The sequence below is a fragment of the Gossypium hirsutum genome, chromosome A05, assembly GCF_007990345.1.
Source record: "Gossypium hirsutum isolate 1008001.06 chromosome A05, Gossypium_hirsutum_v2.1, whole genome shotgun sequence".
Lineage (NCBI taxonomy): Eukaryota > Viridiplantae > Streptophyta > Magnoliopsida > Malvales > Malvaceae > Gossypium > Gossypium hirsutum.
Window position 1 is genome coordinate 17,373,176 of NC_053428.1, and position 18,439 is coordinate 17,391,614.

General features: G+C 32.0%; 1 protein-coding gene, 2 long non-coding RNA genes and 1 pseudogene across 3 annotated transcripts; 3 read left to right on the forward strand and 1 right to left on the reverse strand.

The window, feature by feature from the left end:
• Window positions 1–2,247: 2,247 nt before the first annotated feature.
• Window positions 2,248–6,178, forward strand: LOC107905694 (microtubule-associated protein 70-5-like; annotated as a pseudogene).
• A 3,528-nt stretch (window positions 6,179–9,706) lies between these two features.
• LOC107905695 (protein PYRICULARIA ORYZAE RESISTANCE 21) lies at window positions 9,707–10,884 on the reverse strand. The gene is made up of 3 exons (XM_016832401.2): window positions 10,745–10,884; window positions 10,416–10,497; window positions 9,707–10,221 (listed from the first exon to the last, which is right to left on the reverse strand). Exons 1-3 carry the CDS (start codon window positions 10,754–10,756, stop codon window positions 9,767–9,769), a joined length of 549 nt encoding a protein of 182 aa, XP_016687890.1. The 5' UTR covers window positions 10,757–10,884; the 3' UTR covers window positions 9,707–9,766.
• A 2,545-nt stretch (window positions 10,885–13,429) lies between these two features.
• LOC121229420 (uncharacterized) lies at window positions 13,430–14,494 on the forward strand. Its single transcript, XR_005927160.1, has 2 exons — window positions 13,430–13,631; window positions 14,187–14,494. It is a non-coding gene; the product is annotated as an uncharacterized lncRNA (long non-coding RNA).
• Window positions 14,495–15,411: 917 nt separating this feature from the next.
• Window positions 15,412–17,517, forward strand: LOC107905697 (uncharacterized). The gene is made up of 2 exons (XR_001686585.2): window positions 15,412–15,715; window positions 17,072–17,517. It is a non-coding gene; the product is annotated as an uncharacterized lncRNA (long non-coding RNA).
• Window positions 17,518–18,439: the final 922 nt, after the last annotated feature.

Genomic DNA, 18,439 nt, shown 5'->3' on the forward strand with positions numbered 1-18,439 from the left:
CTAAAATAGTAACAAAATTAACAATAAAAGAAGAATTATATAATATACAAATGATAATAACAAAATATATAGTGAAAGGGTAGCAAAACAACGACAAAATTAAAAATAGCAGTAAAACAATAATAAAACAATAAATTTTTGTCTTTTTACTAATTCGGATTGGACCAAAAATATCTTATTTGAGGCTTGATTTGTTTTTTAAATATAACTTATTTTTTTAATTAAATCCATTTTTTAAACTTATGTTTTACTCCATCCCTCTTATTTTTCTGATGAGTTGATTACACCCAAGACTAGATTCACGATTAATAGAACTTAGTCTCCACTCTCGAGTACGTCCTCCAAGACTCAGTGTGATAGAGAGACCAACGATTGTACCAAACAAACCCTTCCTTTCAGATGTTGGGCCTAAACGACTTTCACCTTTTTAATGGTTCCACTACGATCCCAAGTTGAAACGAGGGCAAGGCCTGAAGTATACCCAATAATGGGCTTCAAACAGACCCATAACTGAAAACATTGCAAGACTGCTCAACTACAACATCAATCATTCAATAATTCACCAACTCAAACCTATCAGAAACAGATAAAAACATAGAGACCTGTCGGAGCTTGCTTTGATGGGTGTTGGCATCACTTACAAAGCAAGATTAGTGGAGAATTCAATTAAGCTATGATTAAATTTTTAATCAAAATCCCTTTTGACTAATCTGGTTTCTATTCAGGTTTAATTATGGCTTTCTTTAATGTCTACTATATTTACAATCGCCAATGGCTTAGGGCTAATAACAGCTGGAGCTCCGTATATTATGTATTACGTATTCATGATAGTCCTACTTTTTATATAATACATATCTAATCATCAATCAATCAATCTTACTTTTAAGGAACGATGAGATGAGATGAGAAATGTGTGTTTGAGTGACATCATTCCACTAAATATAATATAAAAAGCAACGCCTTGGTTTCAGCAATTTTTAGCGCTGAAGAAATCTAACTATTCCATTGAAAGAGCTTTCCATTACCAAAATTAATCTCCATCGTTTTCACATTTAGGACAATTAATTAATATGATGAATAAAAGTTACAACAAAAATAATTTGGTTTAATTATGTCACTTACTTTTTTTTTTTAAATTTAAAATTTAATTCCTCTACTTTTAGATAGTGCTGAGTGCTTTCTCATTTTATGATTTAAATGGGATGTGATTGTCGGAAAAGTTACTTTATAACATTTAATATACATTGAAAGGTATTAATTAAAATTTTACGAAAGTTATATTATCATGTTTGCTTCAGTGAGTACTTTCCTAAGAATGTAATAATAATTTATGAATTTACCCTTATTAAATAAAAAATAATATTCATATTATAATAAACTTTATTCTCAAAAAATATTTGGATTGAATATTTATAATAAAATTTAATTGATATTTTTAATTTATAATGTTAATTGAAAGTAAAATTGTTTCAAATTTGTCCTCCATATATTTTGTAAATAAAATAATGTGCATATAAATAATGAATATATATACTTGTCTTGGAATAAATTAAAAAGATATATATATAATACTTGTGAAGAATCCGTTGAAGTAATAAAGAGAATCAAGTGGTAGGGCAAAAGAAGAAGAGGAGGAAGGCAATAGCTTCTTCTATTTTATTTTTTTATGATTATTAATAGAGTAATACCTTAAACAAATATAAAATAGGGTTAATTTTGTTTTAATATTTCTTTTAACTTTCCAATCCAGAAGGAAAAATAACTTTCCTACATTTTATCATGGAAACTGCATCGCCATGTTCATGAGAAGGTAATTCCAAAGGAAGGTAAATTAAATTTGGCATATCAAATATTGAGATAACTTTTCAATGGATTAAATTCTCAAGAAAATGACTATTTTTCATTATACCAATGCTACCTTATTTTGAAGAATTTGACCTCTATATTTGTTTGATTTAAAAATTAAAGTCTATTTGATAATTCTACTAATGAGTATTCACTAAATTCAAATATGCAATGTTTCAATATTCAAATGTCTTATTTAAAAGCTAAAAGTCCAATTAATAATACATATTAAGATTTAGAAGTCGATTAATAATGTTATTAATTGGATTTTAATTTCTAAATTAAATAAGCAAAGATATTAAATTCTTAAAATTAAAAGTAAGAAAAGTCGAAACAACTTAAAAAATTTAAAGATAAAAAAGAGAGAATAAAAAAAGAAGGGAGTTGATATAGGGTTTCATTATGAGGACATCCCAAACCATGGCCATCAAAATGCAGGCAAAGCAAGGCAAGCTTACAACTATATACATATATACGCATAGAGAAGTAATAGTATTCTGCTTCATTTTAATTTATTAGTTTAGGAAATTAGAAGGGCATCATCAGGGGCTTGAAAAAGATTGGATAGAAAGCATTGGAAATAATGGATTTATTTTTTTATTTGTCTCCCTCATTAGGCTTTTTCTTTTTGAAAATTATCTGTCAGTCATACACTAACAATAATATTGCAGCAAATGGCACCCAACTAGTAAAGGTTTGGTATCCATATCTTTCTCTAACCTTGGACATATATGTACACTCCAAAATGAAAAAGCAGTTGTTTAGTTTCTTGAGAGACGAGTCTGTACATGGAGATTAGTTAGGTGTTCATTCGAAAGGTAAACATGAAAAGGGGAAAATTCCATCAAAGTGTCTAATATTTATCATCATTTCATCAAAAACAAATATAATAATAAATTAATAAGCATTTAATATTCGATGGGGCGTATCATCATTTTAGTTAATGAATATAAAGTTTGAAATCTGTAGTCACGATGTTAATAAGAAAGTAACCGTTACTGCCCAAAGATTAAGACATAAACGAAGGAAAGAAAGAGGATTATATATGGCAGTGGCTTTCAGTGATTGCTTAAGATTAAGGAAATGTCAGTATTCCTCTCTTTGCGGTCTTTTCCTTAAAGAGACCGGCTCTCTCAAATTTGTCTAAGTGGTTTTATTGTTGTTGTTTGGGGAGGGGTTGTTTTGGCATTATATATGCTACCACCAAGTGCCAACACTGAGACACAAAAGCGCAAAGATGGTGATGGCGGGTCATAGCCATGTATTTGGAGGCGAAGAACAGCTCCCTCTTGCTATTGCTGATCACCCCGACCCTTTTGTGTTAGAGCTCACCCGATTGCAGAACCGACTCAAAGGTCTCTTACACCAACAGTATTACATCTGTGTATCGGCTGCTTCAGTGAAACATGTTTAGGATTATTAGCTCTGAATATTAATTTGCTATTGTTCCAGAAAAGGACCGAAAGTTGGGAGCTGCTCAGGCTGAAATCAAGGCATTGAGAGCAACAGAAGCGCTCAAGGATAAGGTCATAGAAGAGGTAGTGGAAAATCAAAGTTTTAATTGCTATATCAGAAGAATTCTTTGTTAATAAAGTGCTAGCGGCACAGCTATAATATACTGAATACGAATATGTACATGTATGTATATATAGGCTGTAGTTTCAGTACTGTCACAAGAGAGCAATAAAACACTAGGATCTGTTGAATTATTTGAAATTACAGGATGAAGTTTGTAATCAGATTCTGTGGGTATATTTGTAATTCTTTTTGCAGCTCGGTGAAGAAGTTCAAACGTTGGATGAGAAACACAGGGTCGCTGAGAATCTGCTCCAACAAAAGGTTCGTCTCCTTTATGGAATTCTTGGATTCTGCATGTTTGTATATGCATGTGTGTGTGTATAAGTAATGAAACTTAAATTCTATTCGATGTAGAATCTCGAAATGAAGAAACTGGCAGATGAGAAGAAAGATGCAGTGGCTGCACAATTTGCTGCGGAAGCAACTCTCAGAAGAGTTTATGCAAATCAAAAGGATGATGAGGATGTGTCTATGGAGTCAATCATTGCTCCTCTTAAGGCTGAGATTAAAATGTACAAAAATGAGGTAGGGTAGGGAAGGATTTGTGGGAAAATATGTAGTGCTCCAAATGTATTAAACATACTAGCCTCATCATCATGCTCCACTTCCACTCTCAGATTGCAGTGCTCCACCAGGATAAGAAGGCTTTGGAACGTCTCACAAAGTCAAAGGAATTAGCTTTGACCGAAGCAGAGAGGATTTTGGATCTGCTTTAGAAAGGGCTTTAATAGTTGAGGAAGTTCAAAACCAAAACTTGGAGTTAAGGAGGCAGATTGAGATTTGCCAGGCAAGTTTAGCTTTGACAGTTTGGTTATTGAATAATTAGAGGGGTTCCAGAATTTTAGCCTATGATCAAAATGTACCCTCAACTTTATCATTACGCATTGCAGGAGGAGAACAAAATCCTTGAGAAAACTAATCGCCAAAAGGTCTTGGAGATTGAAAAGCTTAGCCAAACCATTAAGGAACTTGAAGAGGCCATTTTGGTTGGTGGGGCTGCTGCTAATTCTATCCGTGACTGTCGGCGACAGATTTCTCAACTTCGGGTAGGTGCCATGCTCTCACTCTGATTCATGGAAGTGGTATAAGTTACTAAGTGGAATGACTCAATTATTCAGGAGGAAAAGAGGACACTTGAGAGGGAGCTCGCTAGAGTTAAAGTTTTGGCAAACCGTGTAGCGACCGTGGTGGCTAATGAATGGAAGGACGAAAATGACAAAGTAATGCCTGTCAAGCAATGGTTGGAGGACAGAAGGCTGCTGCAGGTAATTCTTTCATAACAAACTTCTTAAGCAAGCAATGTCAGTGACTTAATGTTGAAGTTAGCCTCGAACATAACTTATTGAACAATGAAACATAATGATGAGGTATTTACAGGCAGAGATGCAAAGATTGAAGGACAAACTATCTATGTCAGTGAGAACAGCAAAGGCAGAAGCACAGCTTAAGGTGAAATTTGATTTGCTGACCCGAGATAGCTCAATTGAATCTTTTTTAAATGCACTATTTCTCAAGCTCAATGTAACTATCTATGCATTAGGATAAGTTCAAGCTAAGGCTCAAGATTTTGGAAGATGGATTAAAACATATATCAAGTATCTCAATCAATCCTAATGCATCTTACGGGTCCCCAAAACCAGAAAAGTCCATTAACATCTTAGGATTTTTAACAAGCACCGGTGGACTAAAGAAGAGGTCTACCTCTCAGCCAAGGGCTTCTACCATCAGTACAAGTTCTTCCCTGCAACGGCCAAGGGCAACATCAGGAGAAAACATGGTAAGAAAAAAATTGTGGGCATCTAGGTGTAAGGTTGCTGATAGCAATGAGAAGGAAAATGCAGAAATGAAGGTAAACGGGGACAGCAGTATACGCAAAGACGGTGACACAAAAGATTCGGCCGAAATAAAAAGTAATGGAGGTAGCAATGAACAGACAGGAAACAGAGGAATTGCTGATAGCAATGCCGAAGATATGGTTTCAGGATTTTTGTATGATAGGCTTCAGAAAGAGGTCATAAATTTAAGAAAGTTGTGTGAGGCTAAAGACAGTAGTTTGAATACTAAAGATGAAGAAATAAAGGTGAAGAAACACCAGTAAATTTTCTGCTGTTTTTAGATACTCACAATGCACAAGCATGAGTTACCGAACATATGTTAATTGTCTACAGATGCTCATGAAGAAGGTTGAAGCATTCTCAAGAGCCATTGAAGTGGAGGCTAAACGGGTGAAGAGAGAATCACTAACGACAGAAAAGGAAAATGGATCAGCGAAAATGGGTGATGATACCAAAAAGATGAAACACATAAACTCCTCTAAGACCAGAAGGTTGGTTTTAACTTTAAATTCCTCCTTATTGTTCTATTTCATAATGTCTACCAGAAAGATGTTTCATTTCATTACAAACATTTTTGCATTTAAATATAATTTTTAACGCATTGGATGGTCTGGAAGTAGCAGGGGTAACCCAAACATCTTGATCTTGAAGACTCCCATGAAGGGTGGATGTTGAAGAAAACTTGGAAATTGATTTGATTCTTGTTCTGTGTTTGTAGTTTTCAATTCACTGTAAATTATTGTTGAATTTTTTTACTGATGGTAGGTAGCTAGTTAAAATAAAGTTAAATGATTGATGAAATTGGGTCTGTAAAAAAAAGGGTTTGGCTGTGGGTGAACGTTGGAGATCTAAACTTGTAACATCCTAGGAATAGGATTCCTTTGGTTTTCTGATTGATGGAATGAAATTGCTTTTTGCAATGCTTGAGGACTGTATTTGTCTAATTAGTGTAAGATGTGAAAATGACAATAACAATGCAGAGAATAGTAACAGGGAATACAGACTACAGAAACCGGGTAGGGTAACCCGATAATACTTTACGGTTAGTCACAGTCGAATCTAGTTAGTAGGTTCAAACACACGAAACACTTTAAACACAGCAGAAAATCATAAAATATATGGGCGAGAGAAGGCACTGCAAGAAAAAAAAAACATGGCAGAAACAGTCTCCCGATGGCTACTATCTATACAATTTACGAATCACTGCACAGGTTTTTTTGCTCCCCTGATTGAAAATAACAGGCAGAAATCCTATATGGCCTTAAAAATAAGGCTCCTCAGGAATGGCAGATAAAGATGGTCGCCATTTCTGATTCCCTGGCTTAGGAGTCCTAGAGGTTGGTGGGATGGATACTTTCATAGACTGAAACATCTTTGCATGTCTGAGGAGAAACTCCAGTTGCTGCCTAGAAACCATAATCTTTATACTACTACGTCCTCCTTTGCAGCTTTCTTTTTTGATGATTTTGAGAGAAATTGGATGGTGATTTGGCATGATACAGCCAGCCGGAGGCAGAAAATAGTGGACCTCTTTGACTACCTTCGAGTCTCTAAACTCCTTTTCTCCTTCATTGTGGACGACAAGTTTACCCTTCTTGGCCGGAGACGGAGCGAACAAATGGTTTAAGCAGTTGCCCATGATTTCTTTTTTTGATACTTTTTGAGTTATCGAGTCGTGCGGACTCTATATATAATCTTTCACGCTGGAGACTGTATGAAACATGGACGTGCAACCCATATCACTTTGTTCTTAAGACAAGGAGGTCAACGCCCGCCTGTTGGAAAATTAAAATTATTTAGTGGAAAGTCAACTTCCTACTTATATTATATATATTTGGGTCCGGGAAACATTTCTCGATAACTTTATCAAATGGGAAATGATGTTGTAGTGGTTGTAGTGTAGTACCGAAAGCAGTCTATATATATATATATTATATGGGTCGTGAATTGACGATTAATTCTCTGCTATATAGTTTAGTAGGCAATGGCATTCACTGTCACGTACTATTGTTAGCATTGTCATTTGAGGGTGGCTACCAAGTATTTTCCTTTGATAAGAATATAGTAAAGAGGAAACTGAGAAATAAAATATGTGTAGACATTACACGTGTATGCAAAAAGCCGGCCTAGTACAAACATGAGCACACACGATTGACTAGCCTGCAACTTTTGTCACATCATTGGTTAAACATGCTTGTGCAAAGTCCTTTGAGATTAGCCACTGCCACTGCCTTTGCCATTTACATTATATTATAATTTATTTATTTATTATTTTTAAATATTAATTAAAAATATGTGACCGTTAAAAATTTTTAAAATCAAAACTGGTAATCATAAATTTAATAAATATTAAAAATTATCACTATCCTTTATTTTGATTAATATTCGATGATAATGCAAAGTAGTAAAATTCAAGATAAAATTTAAATATAGTGGTCTGTATACTTTCCTATTTTTTTTTTAGTTTTGGATTCTGAATCAATTATGGGTCATAGCAATAAAGGTTCTAGTACGGGGTGTATATTTGTAAGGGTGAATAAAACTTGAATCGAATCGAAAAATAAATAAAATTTTAAATTTTGAGTTATTCTAATTATTCGAGTTATTGGAGTAAACTTGAATAAGTGATTCAAGTTTCAAGTTTGAGTCAAGTTGAACTTTACAATTCAAATAATGATTGGTGTAAATACCCTTTTGGTCCCTGTCAATTTTGAAAATGTGCAAATTAGTCTCTCTCTCAACAAAAAATTACAAAAAAAATTTAAAATAATTTTAAAAAATTAAAAATGTTTATAAAAATTCCAAAATTTATATTTTTAAAAAATTATAAAATTTCTAAAAAAATATAAGAAATATATAAAGAAATTTAAATTTTTAAAAAAAATTTAAAATAATAATTTTGAGGACCTAAATAAGTTAGTTAATAATTCAAGTTTATGATACTAAAACTTCTTCTTCTTCTTTTTAAATTTATGTGCTATAACATGTAATTAGTTATACTGTAACAATATTTTAATTTAACATGTTTAATTTTTTAAGTTAACTCGAATAATTTCACTCATTTCAACTTGGCTCAAATTTCATTTTACTCAGCTTGATTCAAAAAATTTTCAAATCAAGTTAAAATAATAAAATAAAACTCGTCAGCTTAAAATTTCGACTCGTCAATAGAATAAGCCTCTTGGCTTGAGATTAGTTGTTGCCCCACCGTATGATTTGTTTCCATTTATTTCTTTGTTAATAATTTTGCTTTGTTATTTTTTTGGTAAATAATATTTTTTTGTTATTAAAAAAAATGCACATTCACACAATTTCAATTTTAACTAAAAATATACCCAACAATTTGCACATTAACCTTTAAAATTTTTTATCACCAATACTAAATAATTTATATACGATTTCTTCAAGGATATTTCCTTCTTTTTGAAATTACAAAAGGACTAACTAATATATATTAATATGATTCCTTGGAAGAATTTTTTTTTCTTTTCTTTTTGATGTTTCCAAGTCGGAAAGAAACTTAACGCTACTATTAAGCGAAGGTTTGATGGGCGATCTGTTTAGAAGATATATATGATTCCGCACCACAAGCTGTCTTATCTCATCTCATCTAATATGTCCAAGGAAGGCATAATCACGTCTCATGACGTGAAGGCTATCAACCACTAACGGTTGACGGAGTAGCTATCAACCACTTTTCTTAAATCCATTTAAAACACACATTCATATGATATATTTCATAGGGACCCTAACCGAAGGACAAGGATTGAACTACTAATCCACAAACAAGGATTAAGTTATATTATTTTAAAGAAAAAGGGTATGTAAAAGTGATAAAAAGAAGAAGAAGAAGCAAACGCACCCATCACCACCTGTCTTTCTATAATAATATAACCTGACAAAAAACATGCTCGTGAAAAAAGGAAAAATATAAAATAAAATTCATGTAAAAGTAATTGGTATAAAGGAATCATCCTATTTTCGTAATTTTATTTTAATTACTATTTAATTTTCATTATTTTTTGGGTAGTTTTCTTTGGAATTGTTTGTCTTTAGTATGATTTGATTGTAAGTATTGAGATAGAGAAACAATCCATTAAAAACAATTTTTTATTTCATTTCATGAAAATTCTCTTGATTATAATCCATTATAATTAGAATTTTTGTTTTTTGATTTTTAGCTTTATTAATTGAATTTAAATTTTGTCAAAGAGGAAAAATTTGAAAATTAAGAGGAAGAAAATTTGACTTATCTTTTTCTTATTAAAAATGGATAAAAAAAATGTGTAATCACAATTTCATATCATTTCTTCCCAATAGTAATTAGCTTTTGTGAAGTTTATTTAGGATTTATCTTTCTTTTGTTTTTTAAATATCAAACAATTTTGTAAATACAATGTATAAAACATGAAAACATTCAACGTTGTATTTTAACTGAATGACAATAATTCAAGGGAGAAACGTAGAATAACTTTATTATGAGCGTCCCACATGTGCCATGCTACAACTTACATGACTGAGCATTGTGGGTTTTCTTCAAAACAATAACAGTAGGTGCTTCCGCCGCAGCCGCCCCAGTTAACATAAACTGGCCTACCATAAGGCCAATAGTATGGGGGCGGAGGTGGTCCACCAAAGTAGCAAGGGCCACCACGATGACCATGATAACAATCCGTGCAACAAAAGCCTTCCGGAGGAGAAGCCTGTTTCGCCGGTGACTTTGGTGGTGTTTCTTTGGGCTTTTCAGACTTCTTCTCGGACTCTGTAGGCTTCTCTGTTTTCTTTTCAGGTTCCTTCTCAGAATTCTCGGGGTCCTTGGGCTTTGGAGGTGGTTTGATCTCAATGCTCTTGATGGAATCGCCACCCTTGCAACGTATCTTGCCCCTCATCTTCTCTGGATCGCAGCAAACTACCTTGATTGTCACCGTGTTGGCCTTCTCGTCGTATATCTGGTCTCGTATTTCTGTTATTCATAAAACCCGTAATCAAATATCAACTCAGACTTGAGCTCTCAATGATCACCCAAGGCCTAACTGACTACCTACTACCGTGTTGCAATTCAATAATACATAGTACATAAAAACATATAATGACAAATACGAATAATTATGTACGTACATATAACTGCAGATAATGCATAAAAGTCAAGATACTCACGAGGGAATTTGCAAAGTACTTGCTTCACCTTCTTGTAGCAGCGTCTACACTGAAGGTCGACCTTCAGCACCATTATCGTCACCTACATCCGTACATATATTGCATAAAAATAATTACGTACGAATGATGGAAGATATAGTAATAAATAATTTCGTAGCACAACTTAAGCATTTTTTTTGCCGATTTATTTTACAAGAGAAAGGGACATATATAAGTGTTCAGGTTCAGACATGGAAGAATTCGCAGACGAGCAAAGGAATAAATTTTTACAAAAGCATATATAGAAACCCTAAAGAAAAGGAAAGTATAGAGGAAAGAGGAACCTTTACCTTCTCCCCCATCTCTAGATGTTATATGTTGAAACTGAAAAGAAAAGTAGCAAAGCGAGGTAGTGAAATGAAGAAAAAAATTTGGAGCCAAGAGCCTTATAAGGTTAAGGCAGGCAGGTAAGCTGCCTAGTGGGGTAAGGTTTCGAAATAAATGCATTAGTCCTACATTCACTCTCCATGTGCTGGTGTTGATTGGCACATCTCACCTTACTTGGAATCAAAATTAAGCCACGTGGTTATTGATTGGTGTAATGTGGCATTGGAGCAATCGTACATGTGTTCCAGGGCCAAGTGGCTCGAATCGTTCGGCGTTTGTCTATTTCCATGTCCAAGTCTTCCATGTCTTCGTCAACCATGCAACACCCTCAAGTTTAGTTAAAACGTTGACGGATTCTGGAGATGAACGCGATTCAAGTCTTAGCCATATCAAGTAGGGATATTGATGTAATTTAAGCACGATGTTTGTACAATGTATACAGAGAGGGATTCATTGTAAGGCTAAACCAATTAATTTTTCACATTTTTGTAATGAGTTCATAATTTGATTCATTCAATTGGCTCATTTATCAGTTATCATTGCACATGTATGACAGTGGAAAATGGATTTGAAATACATTTGCTCCTGTCGCAATATATGGCATACGGTATTCCTCGCCAAATATCCCTACCATATATATATAAATGTTAATTAACCATTTGGTTATGCTTGAAATTGTCATCTCGTCGATGTATCAAACTTGCGGTGAAATTGTCATCTCGTCGATGTTAACTACTGTCGGTAGTCTTACAGCCAGTAACTAAAGGTGTATTTTTCATCACCATTTGTGGCCTGTAATAGTACCATCTCATTAATCCGCAGCATCTGATTCAAAGATATTAGTCCATACCCAAAGCCGCATCAAACTTGCTCGGTCCCTTTACAAAGCACGACTATAAAAAAAAACATTTAAAAAATACACTTTTATAATCATTCCAATTTAAAAGAATTAGTTTTTATACAATAAAATAAAATTGACCGCTTCTCATATATTTTTTCCTTTCACTTGTCTTTCCTATCAAGCAAACTTAAAATTTATTTTCTTTTTACTTTTTACTTCCTCCTTTCATCCAACCAAACACACCCTAAAATTTCCTCCATTGTTAAAGTCCTTGTTGACTTTGGTTGGAAAATAAATAATTAGAAAAATATGAATAATTATGGTGCATTTGAAAAACTAGTATAACTAAACTATTTAGTTGGAAAATACATAAATAAGAGAACATGAATAATTATGGGGCATTTGAAGAAGAGAACATGAATAATTATGGGGCATTTGAAAAACAAGTGCAACTAAACTATTTAGTTGAAAAATAAATAAATGGGAAAACATGGGTAATTAAAATTACCTTAATGTTGAGATGGAAGGGGGAACGAAGGAGATAGTGGGAGAAGACGACAATGGAAGCATATTGAAGGCTGGATTTAACATTTTTTTATGTTATTTAATATGGGTTTTTGATGGAAATTTAAGAGATTAACTTAAAAAAGTTGTAATTTTTAAAGGGATAAAAAAATAAAATTTCTCTTTTTTGCAAGTCCAGTAAGCAATTCGTTAAAGGTTTAATGGTTAAGTGATCATCCTGGTCAATTTTTCTAACAATAGTGATTAAATTGACAAAAAAATTAAGGTGACCAAAATAAAAACAATACTATTTTAATGTAAACTATAGTATAATTTATCTTTTTTGGATCTTAATAAAATTAAATGATGTAAATTATATTAATAAATTATATTTTAAAATATTATGCTTTAGTTTGAATCCCATCGGACAAGAGGTGTGGTGGGATCTAAAAAGTTTTATATATCTTATTTATTTTTTTAAATGTGAATTAAAATATATGATAATTTTTAGCTCTTAAATTAAACAAAATTCCACTGTTAACATATAAAATAAACCCAGCAGGAAAAGAAAAAAAAAATACCCAGACATCTCCTACCACCAAGCTTTGAATAAGCTAGTTCGAAAAATTCCCCCTTTAACCAATCCATCTGCAAAGCCATTTCCCTCTCTCAAGATATAATGAAATGAGCCCACCAATTCCATCGATCTTCATGAAGATCTAAGCCAAAGCCCATGGTCGCCTGCTGCAATTTGAACTCCAAACAACGGTATTATTCTGAAACCGACCCTATGATCATCAGCTTTGAGTCATTAAGAAGACCCTCTTCAACAAACACTTTCAATGCAGTAGGAATTTGCCGACAATTCAGCAACATTCCACTCCATGACGCCAGCCAGGGACCCTGTTGGAAACGTAGCGGATACTCAAATCAAACTAATTTTATTACTCACAAATAAATATTTGTAATCACCAACTGCTGCTAGTTTCTTTCATTCTTTACTCATGCCACTTATATTTTTCATACACATTATACTTACATATTTATAGGCTTAGTTAAACTGACTTAGCCCACTTAATCTCAGTGGCGAATCCAAGCTAAAATGGAAAAAATTCTAGTTTATATTTTAAATTAATAAAAGGTAAAATTGTATTTTAAGCCCTAAAATGATAAAAATGTATTTTCACTATCGTAAAAATATATATAATTTAATTCTAACCTTCCAAAAATTTCGCTTCGCCCCTGCTTAATTTGCTACCAAACTTTTCCATTTATTATGATAATGCTTAAACTCATGCCATATTCATGCTGTCAACTTGAAACAGATATAAGGTTATCACCTTGCTTGTTTTGTCAAGTTGCAGGTCAATATCTTGACAGCTTACTATCCACTTTTTGCAAGCCAATTTCTTTGTCAACTTATCTGCATACTTAGCCTACTTTAAAAGTCGCTTTGACTCCAACAGACCCAAGATTAGTGCATGCCATAACATCTCCTTTATTCTGTAAGATCATTTTCCCCTCAAACACTTTCCTTCCTTCTTTTCATTATTCATTATTGTCCAAGGAACGCGTAAGGCGTGAAGGTTGAACTTAAAGTTTCTAAGAGAGTAGCTATCGGTTATCAATTTTTCTTGAAACCATTTAAAACACGAAGTCACATACTGTATCATCATCTTAACTGAAGGACATGGATTTACCTATTAATCCTCAACAACTTATTATATATTATTTTATTGGTATAATTAGGGGAGAAAGAATTACCAACAGAGTTTTACCTGTAATCATTAAGTTATTCGGCGTGAATAAAATTTATTTTTCTCTTTATTGTGTTTCTTATTGTGTCTCATTTATAAAATCTTTTGGTTTCTCAATATATTCACTGAAGCGAGTCCAGTGATTAGTTCCCCATGTTTTATAAATTTATTAAGAGAGAGAGTCTAACCACGAGTTTTATTACTTATAATTTTTTAACATAGTATGTCTTTCTCTTTTATGTTAACATGTCCTACATCCAAAGCATAACGTCATTAACTTTTTTTTTTTTTGGTTATACACAGGTATAAAATCGCTGATCCTATAGCTAATGTTTAAATGTGGGTGAGCATTCGATTGAGTCGAGTCAAAAAATTTTAAGCTAGTCAACTTGGCGAATCTTATTTTAGCAACTAAACTCAATTTGAAATTTTTTCGAATCGAGTCAAAAAATTTCAAGTCAAGTCGATTCGAGTTAATAAATCTTATTATTTATACTTAATGTTGCATTTACATAAACTGATTATTTAACTAGTAGACGAAATACAAGATTATTTAATTACATAAGTAAGGTTGGTGGATAAATATTAATCAAAATGACGTAGTTTCGACTTTTCTTATTCGAAGTTTCAAATAACTCGAATTGTGTAATTTATATTTAAGTTAAATAAAAAATTTTAATTTTTTTATTCGAGTTGATTCGAATAACTTGATCGACTCGAATAATTAGAACTATTTAATTCAAAATTTAAATCTTTTATTAATTTTTTTGAATTAAATCGAATTTTTCTGAACGCTAATCTTAAATGAGATTAAGCTTAGCTTTAATGAATAAATAACCTCATCACTTAGGTCCACGTTCTTGCATTTGATTTTCTTGGGAGCCAACATGGCTTCTACCATGTAAATTTATGATATTTAACTATAATTTAACACTCTTGCATATTTATTTTGAGAAAAAAAATTGTTGTTTTCTTGGTAAATACCTTCAAAGCCCCAACTAATGATAAAGAAATTGAAATCTACTTTGGACTGGTGAATTCTATCTTGAAATATTACTTTTTTACAATATTTTTGGTCGTCAATGTAATTTTCCTTCTGTCTCTTACTTTGGAAATTGCCCCAAAAATTTACATATTAACTTGTTGATTGTAATGTGATAAAGAAGTATAAAGGAAGGGTTTGTTATCTTGGCTATCAAATTTCTCCAGTTCTTCAATTCAAATATTGTCAGCCTTTGTAACAGCCAAATTTTTCAGTGGTGCCGGAAACAGTGATTCGAGATCACTAAATCCAACGAGTAAGTTTAGAAATTTTAATAAATAATAATTATAGGCCAAGCACGAGCCTAAAAGAATTATTTTTAATTAATGAATTTTGCGATTTTAAAAGAATTAATCAGGTAAATTGGGTTGAAAACGAGGTATCGAGATCTCAGATTCATAAACCGAGCCATAAATATTTTTATAAATATTTATGGAGTGTTATTAAGTTAGTATTAAAGTTTCGTTAGAAAATTTTAACGTTTGGTTAGTCAATTAATTAAAAAAAACTAAATTGAAAATAGTGCGAAATTTATTCAATTATGATTAAATAGTTTAAGTGATTAAAAAGGAGGGATTTAAAAGGGAATTGGACCCAATTTGTATGGGCTGGACGGCTGGGTAAGAAAATCAGCAAAAAGACAAAGAGAAACAAGGGCAAAATGGGAAATTTTGCAAATTAAACATATAAAACAAGACAAAATTGAAAAATTTGGAGATATCATCATTTTTCTTCAGCAAAAACGCCATGGAAGGTCTGAAAGCTGCTGGTTTTTCATACTTTGACATATGTGAGTTCAATTCTTGCCCTTTTCTTTGAGATTTTTATATTTTTTGACTTTTACAATTAAGTCCAAGTGTTTAATTCATTAGTTTTTTATTTTATGGACAAAATTAAAAGTTATCATTGACAAGTGTTGGCTGTTTATGATGAATTAAAATGAATTTGAAGCTTTGATTTTATTGTTTGATGATTTTATCAAGTAATTTCAATAGAAATTGATTTTAGGACCTAATTATGAGAAAGTTGTGAATTAAGGTTTAGTGTTAAAATTCTAATTTTCAAAGGTTGTGTAATAGTTTAGAATGATGGAATAAATGTTAATTGAGAAAAATTAGCTTATTAGATGAGCTAATTGAGCAAGGACTGAATTGTATGACCTGTGAAATTTAGAGGAAAATTGGTAATAAACATCTTGAACTAAAACAGTTTTGGACAGCAGCAGTAGGATAATTTTACAAAATCACCATAAATTGTAAAAATCGAATTAGAGGATGAATAATATATGAAATTAAAGCTTATTGAGTCTAGTTTCTCATAGAAGAAACGGTGTAAGCAATTGAATTGTAAATTATGTGCTATAATGAGTTTTATGAGACAAGGTCAGAATGAATTCGGATTCCCCTGTTTTAAATTTAGAAAATCACCAAAAATTGGAGAAAATTAATTAGAGGCTCAAATTTATATGCTTAGGATCTTTAATGAGTCTATTTTCAATAGAAATCAACGGGAACATTATCCGAGTTCTGTACTGTGATATAATTAATTTTTAGTGAAGAGAGATCAAAACTGTTGGATAGTGAAACAGGGGAAACTTAAATGAATAAACTGTACTAATTGGCTAAACCAAAAATTATGAAATTTTTATGGTAAGAAGACATATGAGTCTAGTTTCTGGGAAAATTTATGGATCTTAATTTGGAATTCTGTAGCTCAAGATAAAAATAATTTAGTAACTATAACACAGATGGACAGCGTGAATATTCACATAAGTAGATAGTGAAAATTATGGATAATGTTACCTATAAGTGTGTTGTTTATACTAAGGATGTGGATGGAGAGGAGGAGGAGGAAAATATACATTTATATATGAATGACTTGTGTATAAATTGATCACGTGCCCGATTATAATCGATAAATGTTGAATTAGAAAGGATATAATGTTTTATTTGGAATATTTAATATGAAATTATGATTATCGTTATAATACAAAAATCGTACTAGTGAGTTTGTATAACTAAATTTTAGTGACCGTTTGTTAATTTTATGAATTTCATGATGTGTTATTTCATATGAATTGATGATAAAATCGTGAATAATGTAAGAGCGTGAAAATTGAATAAACGATCAAATTGAATATTTTCAGTGACAAGATGAATTGATGGAAAAGACAATGGTTGATCCATGGTAAAGTGCGAAATATAGGTATTGTATTATCCATACCGAGTCGTGAAATGTAGGTATGGTATCATCCATACCGAGTTGAGAAATATAGGTATGGTATTATCCATATTGAGTTAAGAAATGTAGGTATGGCATTTCCCATACCGAGTTGTGAAACGTAGGTATGGTATTTTCCATACCGAGTATAAAATGTAGGTATGGTATTTCAATGAGGAAAACCATACCGAGTGGTGAATCGTGGCACTGAGCAAATGACAGACTCAAATTCGTAAGACGTTCTCTAATTTGACAAAGATTGATAAGTGACATATGAAATGAGTATTTGTAGACTTATGGTTATTATTGATATTGAGCTGAATTAAGTGTACCCATTGATATTTAAATGATTCAAGGGGTAAGGTTCTGATATGAGATAATATAAGTTTGAAATGAATTATCACCGGTATATACCTGAATTATATGGAAATGATGGTACGTGAAAAAAATTGATATAATGAAATGAATAATAAATGTTTATAAAGAAACAGTAAAAGAATTATATCTATCATGATATGTAAAAGCGTGATTATCTTTTATATGTTGTTACAAGTGAAATTTCTGTTAAATGATCTGTAAATTTTGGTAATACTCTGAATCCCTATTCCGACGACGGATACGGATTAAGGGTGTTACAGCCTTGCTTATTGGCATCTTCTTCAATGTGTTTGATATTCTAGGTAGCATTTATGTGGTTGATAATCCTTAATTCCCATACAAGTTATAATAATTTTGAAACACATTAGTCATTATGAATTAGCCATTGGCTATGTGTGATCCAAAATCTTAGACTTGGAGAGAACAAATTTCTGTAGCAGGAAATATGCATCTTTCTTTTTGGTAGGTACAAGAGATTGTGAAGTGAAACTGAAAATTACTGTCACGTCGAAATAATGGTTTCAAATTGTGGGAAAAAAAAATGTTATGTAGATTGAAAATCAATAATTCGTTTTAACTCATTTGGTTTCTTTGAATCTTTTTATTAAGTCAACTAAGAAATGAGATTGTAGCTTCTTTGTTTTCAAGCATCTGGCCATAAAATTATGAACAATCTTTTTCTCATGAATTTTCCGTAAGAAATTAGAGAACTTGTTTCTCAGTTTGGAGCTTGGAAGTATTAGTCAAGAAATTAACAACTTTTATTCCCAACTTCAAATTACTCGAGAGTAAAAAATCCCATTAAACAAATCTGCAGGAGAGTTATACTTTCATGATTAGGAATCATGAATAGGTAAAAGATGTTGTCTATATCATATGATGTTAGTTCTAAAAAAATCAAAAGTGATGCTGAAGC

Excerpts from the sequence above, each read along its gene's own strand:
- LOC107905695 (XM_016832401.2), bottom strand. Across the intron at positions 10,222-10,415 it reads AGTACTTTGCAAATTCCCTC|AAATACGAGACCAGATATAC; the intron begins GTGAGTATCTTG and ends TATGAATAACAG.